The sequence below is a fragment of the Hylobates moloch genome, unplaced genomic scaffold (assembly GCF_009828535.3).
Source record: "Hylobates moloch isolate HMO894 unplaced genomic scaffold, HMol_V3 SCAFFOLD_20, whole genome shotgun sequence".
Taxonomy (NCBI): Eukaryota; Metazoa; Chordata; class Mammalia; order Primates; family Hylobatidae; genus Hylobates; species Hylobates moloch.
In genome coordinates this window covers 2,587,359-2,599,816 of record NW_026652295.1, presented here as the reverse complement: position 1 = coordinate 2,599,816, position 12,458 = coordinate 2,587,359, and the positions used below count along the sequence as shown (strand labels likewise).

Here is a 12,458-nt window from a genome sequence, read left to right as displayed (position 1 = left end):
AAGGGGCTCCCAATATAGATGGGACTCAAAGGGAGTCATTTGCCCTCTAAGAGGTGTCACAATATGTCGTCTCAGTCATTCACACCTTAGTAAAAAAAAAAGCTTTTCAGGTCCTTGCCAGAGACTCGAGGAAAGGCTTTGAACTGAGAAAGGCGCCGCTGCCCTGAGGAGGGCGCTGCCCGGAAGACACGCTCACTTCTGCTTCCACTTAGGCAACCTCGGCTGCTCTGACTGCGAGGCAGTCACAGGGCAGGGCCGCCGCCACGCCCGCGGCTGCTGGCCCGGGTGACACTTCCGCTTGCTATAAGGGCAGCGGCCCTTGGTGCTTCCTTGCCAGACCTCGCACCCAGCTCGGAGCCCGGAGCCTGCCTCGGCGGCCTATCGGGTAAGTCCGGGCCTCGGACCGGTGGCGCGGGGCGGGCTAGTGGGAGAGGCCAGGCTCCCTCGCTCAGCTTCCAGCCCAGCAGGCCCCACCCCCCGGGCTCAGGCCCATCAGACCCGCAGCTCCCTGCACCCTCCTCCCTCCCAGCTTCGCGCCCCCATCCCTTCCGGGCGCGCCGTCTGAGACAGACGACCTCTGATCTCCCGCCCTTGCCTGGGTACAGGCCGGGCCAGCCTGCGAGGGACGGAGGGAGGACGACAGATGCAGGCGGAAGGCAAGACTGAAACCTGAGATCAGAATGTTGTCCCTTTTCCCTGAATTCCCTTCCTCCCAGAGCTGTTTGTGACAGTTTCCAGGCAGCCCAGGGCCAAGCCGCGGCTCCTATCTGCAGCTGCAGGGAGAGAGAGGAGGAACCCCGTGCGATTCTAGAGACAATTGCACAACCAGGAGAAATCAGCTTTGTACTTACATGCCGAGCAGCCAGCACAGTTCTTCTTTGCCTGTCCTTGGGGGAAATTAGGGCTCTGAGAGTGGAGATCAAGATGGGCTAGTGGGTGGCGGATGGGATGCTGCACCGCCAGACCCTGGGCCGTGGTGGGTTTCCAAACTAGCACATCCTGCACCGGCTCTGAGACTTTGGGCACTGGACCTCTTATACCTTTTGAATCTCAAAAATAAGGAAGAATTATATTATTATAATAATTACAGTGATACCTTTGCTGGAGTTTTAATGCATAGTAGGTAGCTGAGTCTCTGATAGAATGCTGTTAGTTCAGGTGAGGGTAGGCAATGGATTCATTGCCCAATGAATCAGAGACTTGAATCAAAGGCTCAGAAGCACGTGCGCTCCCACACATAGGTTGGGAGGACCCAGGGCTCGGTGGCTATGCTAAAGCTGGGGTGGCTGGGGCCTGCCCTACCCTCACCCCACCCCCAGACTCACCTGTATGCAAGGGTCAGAGCCCTTTAGGGCACCCTGGGTGCCCTAAAATCCCCTGTAACTGCTGAGTCCTTGGCTAGAATGGTCCCACATTTGTGGGCCTGGGAAAGTGTTCTTGCCCTTCTGGAATAAAAAAGCGGGGAGAAAGTACAAGATCCAGGATGCCACAGGGCGGTTGGCAGAAATTGAGGAAGCTTCTGGAGAAATAGTGCTGCCTAATCTGCTGGCATGGGCAGTGGGCACCATGGGGACCCTGTTCTGTGTTGCAGTTTTCACCATGGAGCAGCTGAGCTCAGCAAACACCCGCTTCGCCTTGGACCTGTTCCTGGCGTTGAGTGAGAACAATCCGGCTGGAAACATCTTCATCTCTCCCTTCAGCATCTCATCTGCTATGGCCATGGTTTTTCTGGGGACCAGAGGTAACACGGCAGCACAGCTGTCCAAGGTCAGCAGAAACAACAAAAAGGGTCTGCTTTCCTCCCATCTCCGTACGAATGGACAGTCTGTAGGGAAAGGTTGTGCCTTTGAGCTCTTGCAGTGTGTTTTCAAAACCGCATTTTTATGAGATCAGACTTTCAGAAAAGTCGCACTTGTATGCAGGCTTTCATTCATCATCAGGTTTTTCCTAAGTACTTACCACATACCAGGAACTGTTTTTCGTATTGCTGAGGAGACAGCAGTAAGCAAAGCTGACAAAAATCCCTGCAGGGCGAGGCTTCTGTTCCAGTGGATGAATCTGACAGCTTTCCTGAAAGCCATACTACATCCTCCTGAGCTAGCAGCTTCCAGTTTTTGCTTTGCATATGATGATATGCAACTCATAAATATTTCCTGTTATGTAACACTACTTTCAAGCATAATGAGAGGAATAAGACATAGGGAATGCATTATAGTGGAGATAGTGGCATTGCTTTTTTGCAAGGAAAAGAGAAAAAGTGACCCTGTGGTTCTATAGTCCCAGGGTGCAGAGCATGGCTCAGTGGGCTGTGGCATAGCATGCCCTGCAGGGGAGGCAAGGGGGAGACCCAGCAGCTTCGGGAGCAGGACCCAGCCCTTGGCGATGTGACAGGTCACTCTCATTCCCAGCCTTCCTTCTTGTCCTTAATGGACATGAAGGGGACTTCTGTGCTTGGTACTCTTTAATTCTGAGAAGAGAACTCTAGCTCTCTCTCTCAAAGCCCAGCAGAAAGGAGTAGTAAAAGTGGAGGCTCTTCTAACATACCTGCCGCAAATTACAGTGCACCTGTTCCTTGGCAAGGTGCAGCCCAGGATTCAAGTTAAAGGGGCTGTGAAGCTTCTATTACTCATCGCTTTAGATATGAAAGCATTTTAAAGATTTTTTAAAAATCCATTTAGAAAAAAAAACCTCTATTGCTAATTGTTAGTTGCTTCTTGCTGGGTTATATCAGTTCCCAGCTTGAGGCTTTCCAGGGACTTTAAAACCTCAGCAAATAATAGTTTTAAGGACTCCTCCCCCATTTCCATTAAAGCAGTTGGAGCATAGGCACAGTGCAAACATTCCATATCCCGGTGAGTAATGTGGACTTTGTACCCTATGCAATTTTGTTCTTTGTGTCTTAATCATAAAGGAACCAGCCTAGGTCTCATAAAATCACAAAGGGCCTCTTGATTTGTAACTGACACATGGGGAATTAAACTTTTGACAGAATATTAAGTTTAAGGAAGTTATTTTAAAATAAGTGAGTTACTGATGTTAATAGGGTAATAAAATTTTAAAAGCCTCAGTCTGTACTATCTTTGTGGTTCTGAATAGAGGATGAGTCCTATTTTTACTGCTCATTTCTGAGGACTTTCAGTAAAATTATATTTGATACAGAATATAAATATGAACATACCATTTATTATTTTCTTTGGAAAAGGCAGTCTTATATATAAATATTTAGTGTATTAACCACCCACATTTGTGGAACTGCAAGTATAACAAAGAGTGATGTAAAAGCAATGTCTAAAGTTGTAATCATTCTGTCTCACAAAGCCATAAATTTTGGATTTCCTATTGTTTGTTCTGCAATGACAAATTAATAAAGTATTGGGTTTGAGATCATCAATAATTAGTAATAAAACACATTAATTTAATTTGATAGAAGGAAACACCAAGGAATCACTTTATAGTTTCAAAATAAATGGTTGTAGAAAGAAGATTTTCTTTATTTTAGACTTTTCATTTCAACACGGTTGAAGAGGTTCATTCAAGATTCCAGAGTCTGAACGCTGATATCAACAAACGTGGAGCGTCTTATATTCTGAAACTTGCTAATAGATTATATGGAGAGAAAACTTACAATTTCCTCCCCGTAAGTATTTTACCCTTCACATTCTAAAACCCCACTAGACAGTGCAGATATTTTCCAGCACAATCAAGTCATGGAAGTCACTTTTAATATTTGTAAACTTTCAGAAAAACAATACAGAAGGCAAACATGACAGAATGCAAGCTTTAATTGACATGATGATTTTGTGTTACAGTCTTTTTAGTGAAAAGATAGCTCCTGGAGGTTTTACTGAAGCAAGAGGACAATCAGTATTTGTGAAATCTTAGTCAAAGTTCAGAAAAGATTGGTAATTTTATATAACAACAACAGTATAAGGGTTAGGCTTACCACTACTGGAATGCACAGTTAAAACTGGCTAAGATAGTAAATTTAATGTTAAATGATTTTTACTACTATAAGAAAAACTATAAGAGTTAGAAATTTTGTGTCACATGGAATTGTAGCCTTTTAGGACAATTTCTGTTGCTTTTCGGGATTTTAGAAAACAATTTCTATATGTAGTAGGAGTTATATATGTTTCCTTTTTCTTTTTTTTAAATAGGAGTTCTTGGCTTCGACTCAGAAAACATATGGTGCTGACCTGGCCAGTGTGGATTTTCAGCACGCCTCTGAAGACGCAAGGAAGACCATAAACCAGTGGGTCAAAGGACAGACAGAAGGTGAGAGCCTGGGCAGAATGGAACGCTGGTCATGTCGTTCGTTTCCTCAATCTGCCTTTCCCACCTGCAGTTATTCCCTCCCCAGCTCCCACAGTCCTGGTGCACATCGTGGTTACAGTCAGAGGACGCTGCCGGTGCGTGAACTCTGCACTGCACGTTGCTGGACAGCTCTCAAATGTTAGAAGTTCACCAGAGTGGAAACTTAAACATGATTTAACTCAAACAGCTAAATCCTTTTTTCTCATCAGCTCCCCAAAACTTTTAAAGTTACATTTCAAAGTTAAAACCAACATTGGCAGGCGCAGTGGCTCATGCCTGTAATCCCAGCACTTTAGGAGCCCAAGGCGGGTGGATCATTTGAGGTCAGGAGTTCAAGACCAGCTTGGCCAACATGATGAAACCCTGTCTCTACTAAAAATACAAAAAAAATTACCCGGGTGTGGTAGCACACACCTGTAATCCCAGCTACTCTGGAGGCTGAGGCAGGAGAATCTCTTGAACCCGGAAGTTGGAGGTTACAGTAAACCAAGATCATGCCACTGTACTCCAGCCTAGGCAACAGAGCGAGACTCCGTCATAAAAAAAATAATAAAAATAATAAAAAATAAAGTTAAAACCAATGCTGAATACAGCAAAAAAGGAATTAAAATTTTGAGGAGAATCCAGCCTGCCAAAAGTTACCTAATACTCATAGGGAAAGGAATGTCCTGGAATTTCACGGAAATACCTGAAATCAATATTCACAAACTACGTGGTCATAAATTTTTTGCCAACATCTTGTCCATTAAAAAAGTTGTGGTAGGTGGGGACTGACCTGCTCTTGGGGTGCAATTTATTTCTTTACTACCTCTGTCTTCTTACGTAGTCCTGTATTAGTCAACCCACTCCAGAAGGCCTGTCCCCCATTATGGGAATTGTTCCCAGCCATACTTGTGGTCACCAAGGTGACCTTTATTTCCATGGAGTATGTTCCGCTGGTTTCTTTGTTTGTGTGTTTGTTTTTTTGTTTTTAAGAGACAGAGTCTTGCACTGTCGCCCAGGCTTGAGTGCAGTGGTGCGATCGTGGCTCACCGCAGCCTTGACTTCCTGGGCTCAAGGAATCTTATCTCCACCTCCCAAAGTGCTGGGATTGCAGGTGTGCGCCACCATGCTTGGTCTTGTTCTGCCTTTTGGATGTAGTTTAAACCTTTTTTTGTGAGAGTAGGCATCTACTCAGCGATTTGAAGAAGTGATTTACTGATGACTAAAGATATCTTCATGAAGAATTTTTTTTTTAAAAAAAGAATAGTTGTTACAAAATAAGGCTCATTGTTTATCATACAGTCCAGAAAACGAGACTTTTCCTGTCCTTTAGTCTTTCGGCACATTTGACTTGTTTAAAATGTCAAGTCCTTTGTGGGAAGTTTGTGTGTCATCCTGGTCTGTCCCACAGGTTGTTATATTTAAAGTAGAGACATGTTAGTGAGTAGGGCTTTCCTAAGTTAATATCTTGTTAAATGAAAATTAAGTAGGAAGTATATATTTGAATTGCATTTCCGTGCTAATATATTGTCAGTTCAAATTTGGAATTCCAATTTGTATTTTTTTTACGCTAACTTGATTTTTTTTAGGGAAAATTCTGGAACTGTTGGCTTCGGGCATGGTTGATAACATGACTAAACTCGTGCTAGTAAATGCCATTTATTTCAAGGGAAACTGGCAGGATAAATTCATGAAAGAAGCCACGGCGGATGCGCCATTCAGATTGAATAAGGTGAGCTGAGGTAACTGTACAGAGTCATGCATTGCTCTAAAAGAATGCAGAGAATAATTTCAGTGATTTTTTAAAACTGTTCAGAAAGACAGAAAAACTGTGAAAATGATGTATCAGAAGAAAAAATTTGCATATGGCTACATCGAGGACCTTAAGTGCCGTGTGCTGGAACTGCCTTACCAAGGCAAGGAGCTCAGCATGGTCATCCTGCTGCCGGATGACATTGAGGACGAGTCCACGGGCCTGAAGAAGGTATGGCTCCTGGGCTTCATGCTTTGTGGTTCCTCCTGTGTGTGTGTCGCGTGGTAGGTAGGTGCTTGTTAAGTGTTCACTGATGGTGCATTTTCCAGTAGTTTGTCATTCCTTTGTAAATGTAGCCCATCAACACTTACTACACTAAAGCCCAGAGTTAATTTTGTTTTTTTAAATTTACTTATAGAGACAAGGTCTCACTATGTTGTCTAGGCTGGTCTTGACCTCCTGGCTTCCAGTGATCCTCCTGCCTCAGCCTCCTGAGTAGCTGGGACTACAGCTGTGAGCCACTGTGCCCGGCTAACATTTCATTTTTCGAGAAAGATGGCCAGCTACTTTCAGTGGACACTTGTGATGGGGTCATCAAAGATCTATACTAAATATAATACTGGTTAGTAGCAGCCCATGGAAAGGCTCTTGAATTAACTTTAGAGGAAATTACAGTAAGATGAGGATTGTTTTACTGAGGAAAAAGATTGAAAAGCACCAAATAGTGTAGCATATATCTTCATCATGTACTATGAAATTCTATTATTACACTGTTCGTTCTCATCACAATTCATATAGATAGTGAATTAAATTTTCAATGGGTAGAAGACAGAAAAAGCCTCATGTGACACGTTAGGCCTATTTACTAATATGATCTTTGTATGAGGCTTCCATTATATGTAGGGACTCTAGCCTGTTCTGTGCTGTCTGTCTCCTCTCCAACTAAACTTGCTATCAGGAAGGGGGGTCTAATATTAATCACTTCCATGTACAGACTTTTAATACATTGTATAAAAATCAATGTGGTCTTTCTTTCGGTTGTATTTTTGCATTAGTTTTTTTCCGGATTGTAAAGTGAAAATCTCTAGCCTCAAAAAAGGAATTATCAGCACCATTAGAACAAGTAGAGTGATGGTTCTCTTCCAGTCCAATAGCTATAACAATAGTAATGATAATAGCTGACATTTGTGTAGCACTATGGGCCAAGCACTTTATATACATCATTTCATTTAATGCTCTCAACAATCTATAAGGTAGATGTAAGTAATGTCCACATCACATTTCAGATGAGGAACTAGATCCAGTGCATAATCTGCCTTTTAAATTTTTACCTAGGAGCTAAAGTTATTAGATATTACTTAAGCTTCAGTTGGATTCAGACTAAATAGAAGAAATATTTTAAATTTCTTCTAGCACTACTCAACCTGGAAGTAATAGCAGCTGTCATGGCCTATCATAGTAATCCATTGTGGTAGGGGTTTAGTAAACCCTGGATGAACGGATGGATGGATGAATGGGTAGATGGATGGGTGGAGGATGAGTAAATGGGTGGATGGATGATAGATAGGTGGACAGATTGTTGGATGGGTGGGTGGGTGGATAGGGGAATGGATGGATGGATGGGTGGATGGGTAGATGGATGATGAATAGGTGGATAGATGGTTGGATGGGTGGGTGGGTGGATAGGTGAATAAATGGATGGATGGATGGGTGGCTGTGTTGCTGGGTAGCTGGGTGGATGGATGGATGGATGGATGGATGGATGGATGGATGGATGGTTGGATGGAGTGGCTGAATGGTTGAATGGGTGGATGGATGGATGGATGGGTGGATGGGTGGGTGAGTGGATGATGGACCCAATGTACAAAGTCCCTTGAACCTTTGATGACTTGGAACACCACCTCTGCCCTATTTCATCAATTGCCAGAATGAAATAAAATGCTCCAAATGGAATCTGTTTTGGCACAAAACATGAAGGAAACTAACTAGCAACTGATATTATGGGTCCATTGATTCAAATAATACTTTATTGCCTTACTTAAGTAAAATTGATATCACTTCTTCTTTCGCCTTATTTTAATTGCAGATTGAGGAACAGTTGACTTTGGAAAAGCTGCATGAGTGGACTAAACCTGAGAATCTCGATTTCATTGAAGTTAATGTCAGCTTGCCCAGGTTCAAACTGGAAGAGAGTTACACCCTCAACTCCGACCTCGCCCGCCTAGGTGTGCAGGATCTCTTTAACAGTAGCAAGGCTGATCTGTCTGGCATGTCAGGAGCCAGAGATATTTTTATATCAAAAATTGTCCACAAGTCATTTGTGGAAGTGAATGAAGAGGGAACAGAGGCGGCAGCTGCCACAGCAGGCATCGCCACTTTCTGCATGTTGATGCCCGAGGAAAATTTCACTGCCGACCATCCATTCCTTTTCTTTATTCGGCACAATTCCTCAGGTAGCATCCTGTTCTTGGGCAGATTTTCTTCCCCTTAGAAGAAAGAGACTGTAGCAATACAAAAATCAAGCTTAGTGCTTTATTACCTGAGTTTTTAATAGAGCCAATATTTCTTATATCTTTACCAATAAAACCACTATCCAGAAACAAATCTTTCATTTTCTTTGTAAGTTTGGCTCTGTTGGCTGTTTACACCCATGAATTTTGGCACGGGTATCTATTTTTATTTTTTTACATTGAAAAAATCCAGTGGTTGCTTTCGAATGCATCAAGTAAAGAAGAAGAAAGGAATACATCAGATGTGTAGATTCTTGACCATGTAGTAATCTATAAAATTGCTGTATCCTCCTGATAGCCATGGGAAAACATGATAAGATGGTCATTTATTTTGCAGTTAGAATTTTAGCAGCCACAAAATAGACAGACACCCTGACTGTTGAAGGGAGGTTTAAGAACAGATATTCAATTGAAATATAAGAGAGCACCCCAACTGAGAGCCCAGGTTATGAAGATAAACTTGCCTTGCCTGACGTTTCTGTCCGTTGTTCTGCAGAATTAGTATTCTGTTACAGCCCTCTAGTTTTTAGACTCTTCAATTAAAGGGCCAATGGTTATAACCTGCATTCCCTTTTTTGTTCTTCTTTATGTGTAATATATAGTTCATGTGTCACTGGGTGTCTTAGGATAAAAGATGCTAAGAGTCTACAAAAATAACCATGCAGTAAGATAAACTGCTGAACAAAAGTTTTACTGTTAGCCACCTTCTCATGTATTTTCTTTTTTCTTTCTTTTCTTTTCTTTTTTTTTTTTTTTTTTTTTGAGACAGAGCCTTGCTGTTACCCAGGCTGGAATGCAGTGGCACAATCTCAGCTCACTGCAACCTCTGCCTCCTGGGTTCAAGTGATTCTCTTGCATCAGCCTCCTGAGTAGCTGAGATTACAGGCATGCACTACTAGGCCTGGCTAATTTTTGTATTTTTAGTAGAGATGGGGTTTTGCCATGTTGGCCAGGCTGCTCCTGAACTCCTGATTCAGGTGATCTTCCCACCTTGGCCTCCCAAAGTGCTGGGATTACAGGCGTGAGCTACTGTGCCTGGCCTTCTCACATGTTTTCTGATTATGGCTCTTGACTTCCTTCATCCATATAGGTTGTTATGCCAATAAGATAGCATTGTGGAAGGCTGTGTGGGGAGATAGGGTGGGGGCCCTTGGACTAATATAAAACTTTGTCAAATGTAGTTCTTTGAATGGGGCCTGAAACGCTGCATTTTCTTGCTTCCACAAGGATAGTGGGCATCATGAATTAATAAAACTTCCTAGGATTCTGCCAGCTAGACTGGTCTCAGGCCTCTTCTTATTGCTCCCCTATCCTAGACAGGTTAAGACTACAAGTGGGGATTTTTGGCCTTACAACATTGTTGGTAGAGAGGAATTCCACATGTTAACAACAAAATTTTAGCAACTCTTTTGCCAACAAACTTTCTTCCCCCGCCCCCCTCCCCCCCTTTTTTTTTTTGAGACAGAGTCTCGCTCTGTCACCCAGGCTGGAGTGCAGTGGCGCGATCTCGGCTCACTGCAAGCTCCGCCTCCCGGGTTCACGCCATTCTCCTACCTCAGCCTCCTAGTAGCTGGGACTACAGGCGCCCGCCACCACGCCCGGCTAATTTTTTTGTATTTTTAGTAGAGACGGGGTTTCACTGCGTTAGCCAGGGTGGTCTCCATCTCCTGACCTCGTGATCTGCCTGCCTTGGCCTCCCAAAGTGCTGGGATTACAGGCGTGAGCCACCACGCCCGGCTGCCTTTCTTAAAATACTTACCATATTCCAGGTTTTCTCACTTACAGGAAAAACACTGCCTTCTGTAAGTCTTCTCTTTTGGTTCCTCATCCTAAAATCCACTCTGATTTGGAGTAAATCATGTTAATTGTGTAGAAACTGAATTGTAGGGGCCCAAGTGAGCCTGCTCAAGTTATATATGAGGGAACAGGCCTATAGGCTATGAGTAAATTGTTGAAGGTTAAAACAATTGGTGAGTTCCAGGGCAGAGACTAGAATCCAATTCGTATTTTATGTGGAGAGCTTCTAATTTACATAATGGTGAAATCGTTACCTCAGGCCTCTGAAGACAAATAAAAACCAAACAAATAAAACAAGCATCAGCCCAAAGGCAAGGGAGGGCTAATCTGAACATAAAGAATTATTGGGCCAAGATCCAGAACAAATGGGAAATTCAGAAAGGTGAATCTGGAAATTGGGGCTACTTCTGCCCCATGGCCATCTGCCAGTCCAGAAGAGGGAAATGAGAAGTGGTAGACAGAGTTTGAGCCTGTCAAGAGCGGGGGCCCCATTATACTGCCTCTGCTTTTCTTTGGCATCCTAAGAGCTATGCCCTGTGCGTATGACAGTCAGCTCAGAATGCAGCCCTGCTGTAAGTCACTGGACAGCCCAGAACTTTCCAATCCCTAGAAGTAGATTATTTTCATCCTGGTTTGCTGCTACCCATGGGCACATTGCAGAAGCAAACAAAAATCATATTTTGGAGAAAATTACCCATAAACCTCAAATCATGTTTATCATCAGCTTTTATAATATGATATCCAGCACATAATCAAAGATAATTGCACAGTTGAGGAGCCGTGACAATGTAAACTAAAACCAGCACAAAAGATAGACAATAGAAACACCAGTGCAGGGGCTCTAAATATTAGAATTGTCACACACAAACTAGAAAAGAACACTGTTTTCTATGATCAAGATGACTAAAGACAAGGTTTAACATTTCAGCAGATAATTGGAAACTTAAAAGAGACTGCATATTTGAATAAAAATAAGAAATTCCAGTGCTCAAAAATACAATAATAAATGAACTCAATAGGTAAGATTTAACAAAAAATTGGATAGCTAAAGAGAGAATTTGTGAATTTTAAAGGTCAAAGAAATTATTCATAGTTTCTTCCAGAAAGACAAATAAAACCCCAGAAGGCAAAAGAATGGAAAATATAAGAGGGAGGATAAGAGAGCCAAGGTAGTCAACAAGAAGAGGCTTAATGGGAGAAGAGAAAGTATAGAGCAGAATCATATTATATGCATTTACTCTTTATTAATTATTACTTTTTAGAGACAGGATCTCACTTTGTTTCTCGGGCTGGAGTGCCGTGGCGCAATCGTGGCTCCCTGCAGCCTTGAACTCCTGGGCTCAAGTGATCCTCTCACTTCAGCATCCCAAGTAGCTGGGACCACAGGAGTGTGTCACCACACCTGACTAATTTTTAATTTATTTGTTGCAGTGACAAGATCTCCCTGTCTTGCTCAGGCTGGTCTCTAATCCTGGCCTCAAGCGATCCTCCCACTTTGGCCGCCCAAAGTGCTGGGATTACAGGCATGAGCCACCACACCTGGCATCAGAATCATATTTTAAAATCTAACATTCAATGTTTATACTAAAACAGATAAAGAGTGTCAATTCACAGAGTCTGGAAACCCTACTCAAACCCCAAGTAGGAAAATACAAAGAAATCCATCTCCAGACGTATCCTAGTTAAAGTGCACTCATCCAAAGACTAAGGGAAAAATCACAAAATGAAAGCAACGGAAGAAAAGGCCAAAGTACCTTTAAAGAGGCAGTGATTACAACGTCAACACACGTCAACAGAAATAATAAAAGCCAGAAAACCATAGGATGATTCTCTCAATATGTTGGAAAAAACAAAATCTAAAAACCTGGCCAACCTAGGATTATTGTATGCCCAGGAAGAACATCCTTCAAGATATTTTCAGACAAAAACTGAGAAAGTTCACCATCAGCAGGCTTCCCCTGAGAAAAAGTCTAAAGGAGATTCTTTATGCACAGGAAATGTCAGAGTTGTAAAAACAACAAAAAAAGAGCAAGAAAAATTGATGAATATAACAAGTTTAAATGAATATTGACCATTTAAAACAGAAATGATGTCTACAGAGT

General features: G+C 42.7%; 1 protein-coding gene across 1 annotated transcript; it reads left to right on the top strand.

Moving 5' to 3' along the window:
* The first annotated feature begins 212 nt into the window (after positions 1-212).
* SERPINB1 (serpin family B member 1) lies at positions 213-9,827 on the top strand. The gene is made up of 7 exons (XM_032140692.2): positions 213-385; positions 1,592-1,767; positions 3,500-3,637; positions 4,158-4,275; positions 5,886-6,028; positions 6,113-6,280; positions 8,136-9,827. The coding sequence occupies exons 2-7, from the start codon at positions 1,600-1,602 to the stop codon at positions 8,538-8,540; spliced, it is 1,140 nt and encodes a 379-aa protein (XP_031996583.1). The 5' UTR covers positions 213-385; positions 1,592-1,599; the 3' UTR covers positions 8,541-9,827.
* The last annotated feature ends 2,631 nt before the right edge of the window (positions 9,828-12,458 follow it).

What these genes read in the sequence shown, in the direction of transcription:
- SERPINB1 (XM_032140692.2), top strand. Translation starts at nt 1,600, where the DNA reads ATGGAGCAGCTGAGCTCAGCAAACACCCGCTTCGCCTTGGACCTGTTC. An exon ending in GGTCAAAGGACAGACAGAAG is followed by an intron (nt 4,276 to 5,885) that starts GTGAGAGCCTGG and finishes GATTTTTTTTAG; the next exon opens with GGAAAATTCTGGAACTGTTG. An exon ending in CGCCATTCAGATTGAATAAG is followed by an intron (nt 6,029 to 6,112) that starts GTGAGCTGAGGT and finishes AAAACTGTTCAG; the next exon opens with AAAGACAGAAAAACTGTGAA.